The following is a 2,486-nucleotide window of genomic DNA, read 5'->3' on the forward strand; positions in this document are numbered from 1 at the left end:
CGAGAAAGGCTGTTAATGGGTACCACCTCCTGTATCAGCTAATTTTGCGTGTGGGTCTACACAAAGGAAAAAAAACGGAAAATACGTTTCAGTTGAAATCCAAACAAGTAACCAGTCTAATCTAGACACCCACCGCTACTGAAATATGTAAGGTTGATTGATTAAAGATTTTTCGATCTATAAATGTTTTTAACGGTTTGTCACTTTTTTAATAGCTGGGGCGTTAATAGCTGCCGTTACGATAGTTGTCTTGTGGTGGTTAAAATGTTTTTCATAAAATTTTATATCTATGTAGGGTCCTCAACAGATGTGTGTGCCTTCATCAAGGCCAGAGGGGAGGCAGAGTATCTTTTCACCGGCCACAGAAACACGGCAATGGAAGGATGGAAGTAAGTACTCCAAAGGCACTTTTCAGCCACAGTAACCAGTTGAAGAAGTAGTGGCATTTACATATCTGATACAATTGGCTGTCTGTTCAGACAGGTGCTTGATTCCATCGGCCTTGCAGGCATGGTCAGCCCACTTCAGGCCCGCAAGAAGTGGGATAACCTCAAATCAAAGTGTAAGGTATGACCAGTGTAAGAAATGAAGGAAGTTTCTTTGTTTCTGATGCAGCAATCTTTATTCCAGTAAAGTGCCGTAACGGAGCACGTAGAACATACTCCGGATTCAGCGGTGTAGGTCTGAACAACAAGCATCTCTAATTCTAGCCATATATACTGTTCTAAGACACCTCCTAGGCTTCTAATGTAAATGAGCTAGGCTTGTAATGCAAACAGGTCTGGCAATCTCTGACTGAGATGGTTCTCAATGGCCTCCCCCATTCCCATACTATGATTAATTGCAGTCACTCACACCTCAGTTTGCTTCCTGACCCCAGGTGTCTGTGCAAATCCAGTGTGGGGACCTTGCCTTTGTGACCATGATAAGATAACCATTTGGGATATTCTGCTGGCCAACTTTTGGTGGTCACAGCAGCTGCTTGATCATGAATCTTACACCAGATAGTCACACATGACCTACCATTGGAATATTGCATGCACTGTTGTGGTATTTACTGTAGTATTTATCTGTAGGAGCTGAAGTGCCCACCCACAGGCACTGGGACAGACAATGGGGAGGATACGGCTGCCTCGTGGCCATGGTACTCTGCCATGGATGAGCTGCTTGGTCAGAGGCACTCCATCGCACCACCCGTGCTGCGTGCCTCTTTGCCCTGCAGCTCATCCATGGCAGAGCCCAACTCTATGGGTGCCGTGTCCTCCCCACAGAGAAGTGTGTCCTCCCCACCACCGAGAGAGGAGAGCCAGGAACCACCGAGGAAGAGGAGGTACAACATGGCTTTCGTGGGGGAGATGATGGAGAGGGCGGAGGCCTCTGAAATGGAAAGGCAGCGGAGAGAGATGGAGCGGCAGGAGAGGGCCGAACTCAGAATGGATAGGCTTCTGGCTGTTATGGAGCGGTTGGCCGAAAAATAAAAAACAATAACAATTACAATACCATTTACAGCTTTGTGTTTTTTTTTTTTTTAAGTACATGTAAATGATGAGACAACAACAGAGTTCAGTTAAGTTAAAATAAGTGTATTTTATTGGAAAGCTCCCCAAGCAAGCACAAGGGCAACAGTGACGAGGGAAAACTCCCATGTAGGAAGAAACCTCGGGAGGGCCCAGGCTCAGGGAGCGACCACCCTCCTTGGTCATTTCTGTGTGAGTGAGTTGGGTGGGTGGAGTGAGTGCGGTGTTTCAGGCTCCTGTCCGTGTTCCTGCAACGACATAAACGGTGTTATAACTTAATTAATGTAATTACAATATACAATCAAAGAACAATATGACAATGTATCAATCAAAGAACTATATAACAATGTATCAATCAAAGAACTATATAATAATTTATTAACAATAATCGTGTCCCGATGGAAGACACTGAAGTGCGGACAGCTGATCTGCAATGCTGTCTCGCAGGGCACCACCACTTGATGTTTCGCCATGGTCCTCTCCCCCGACGGGCTCTTCAGGGTCCTCCTCATCCACCGGTAGGACATCATCATTGCCCGGACATACATTGTGAAGCATAGTGCAACACACAATGACATCTGGCACAAATGAGACGTCCACCTCCAAGGCACAGAAAAAGATGGACCTCCACCTGGTCTTCATCATGCCAAAAGCCCGCTCAATGACCGAACGAGCTCTGGCATGATAAACCTACAAGTGTTGGGGAAAAAATGAATGACATGTAATTACTCAAATTAATCTCTGTGACATTGCAATTAAAATCACATATTTTAATGTACCAACCTCTGTTGTGCCACTCCCCTGAGTGGATTCTTGTATGGTGTGATGAGGGAAATGGGCCTCATCAGACAGGGGTACCCCCCATCACCCAACAAGAAGGTATCAGGGGGTGGGTACGCGGCAGACTGGAACAGGGGGCTGTGCCTCAGGACCCGGGCGTCGTGGACAGAACCTGGATAACCCACAAAC

General features: G+C 46.4%; 1 protein-coding gene across 1 annotated transcript; it reads left to right on the forward strand.

Moving 5' to 3' along the window:
* The first annotated feature begins 201 nt into the window (after window positions 1-201).
* LOC116220774 lies at window positions 202-1,502 on the forward strand. The gene is made up of 3 exons (XM_031568980.2): window positions 202-389; window positions 480-567; window positions 1,077-1,502. Exons 1-3 carry the CDS (start codon window positions 265-267, stop codon window positions 1,476-1,478), a joined length of 615 nt encoding a protein of 204 aa, XP_031424840.1. The 5' UTR covers window positions 202-264; the 3' UTR covers window positions 1,479-1,502.
* The last annotated feature ends 984 nt before the right edge of the window (window positions 1,503-2,486 follow it).

This window comes from Clupea harengus, chromosome 6 (assembly GCF_900700415.2).
Source record: "Clupea harengus chromosome 6, Ch_v2.0.2, whole genome shotgun sequence".
Lineage (NCBI taxonomy): Eukaryota > Metazoa > Chordata > Actinopteri > Clupeiformes > Clupeidae > Clupea > Clupea harengus.

Coding starts and splice junctions, on each gene's coding strand:
- LOC116220774 (XM_031568980.2), top strand. CDS start 265: ATGTTTTTCATAAAATTTTATATCTATGTAGGGTCCTCAACAGATGTG. Junction 390..479: donor ACGGCAATGGAAGGATGGAA/GTAAGTACTCCA, acceptor CTGTCTGTTCAG/ACAGGTGCTTGATTCCATCG. Junction 568..1,076: donor ACCTCAAATCAAAGTGTAAG/GTATGACCAGTG, acceptor ATTTATCTGTAG/GAGCTGAAGTGCCCACCCAC.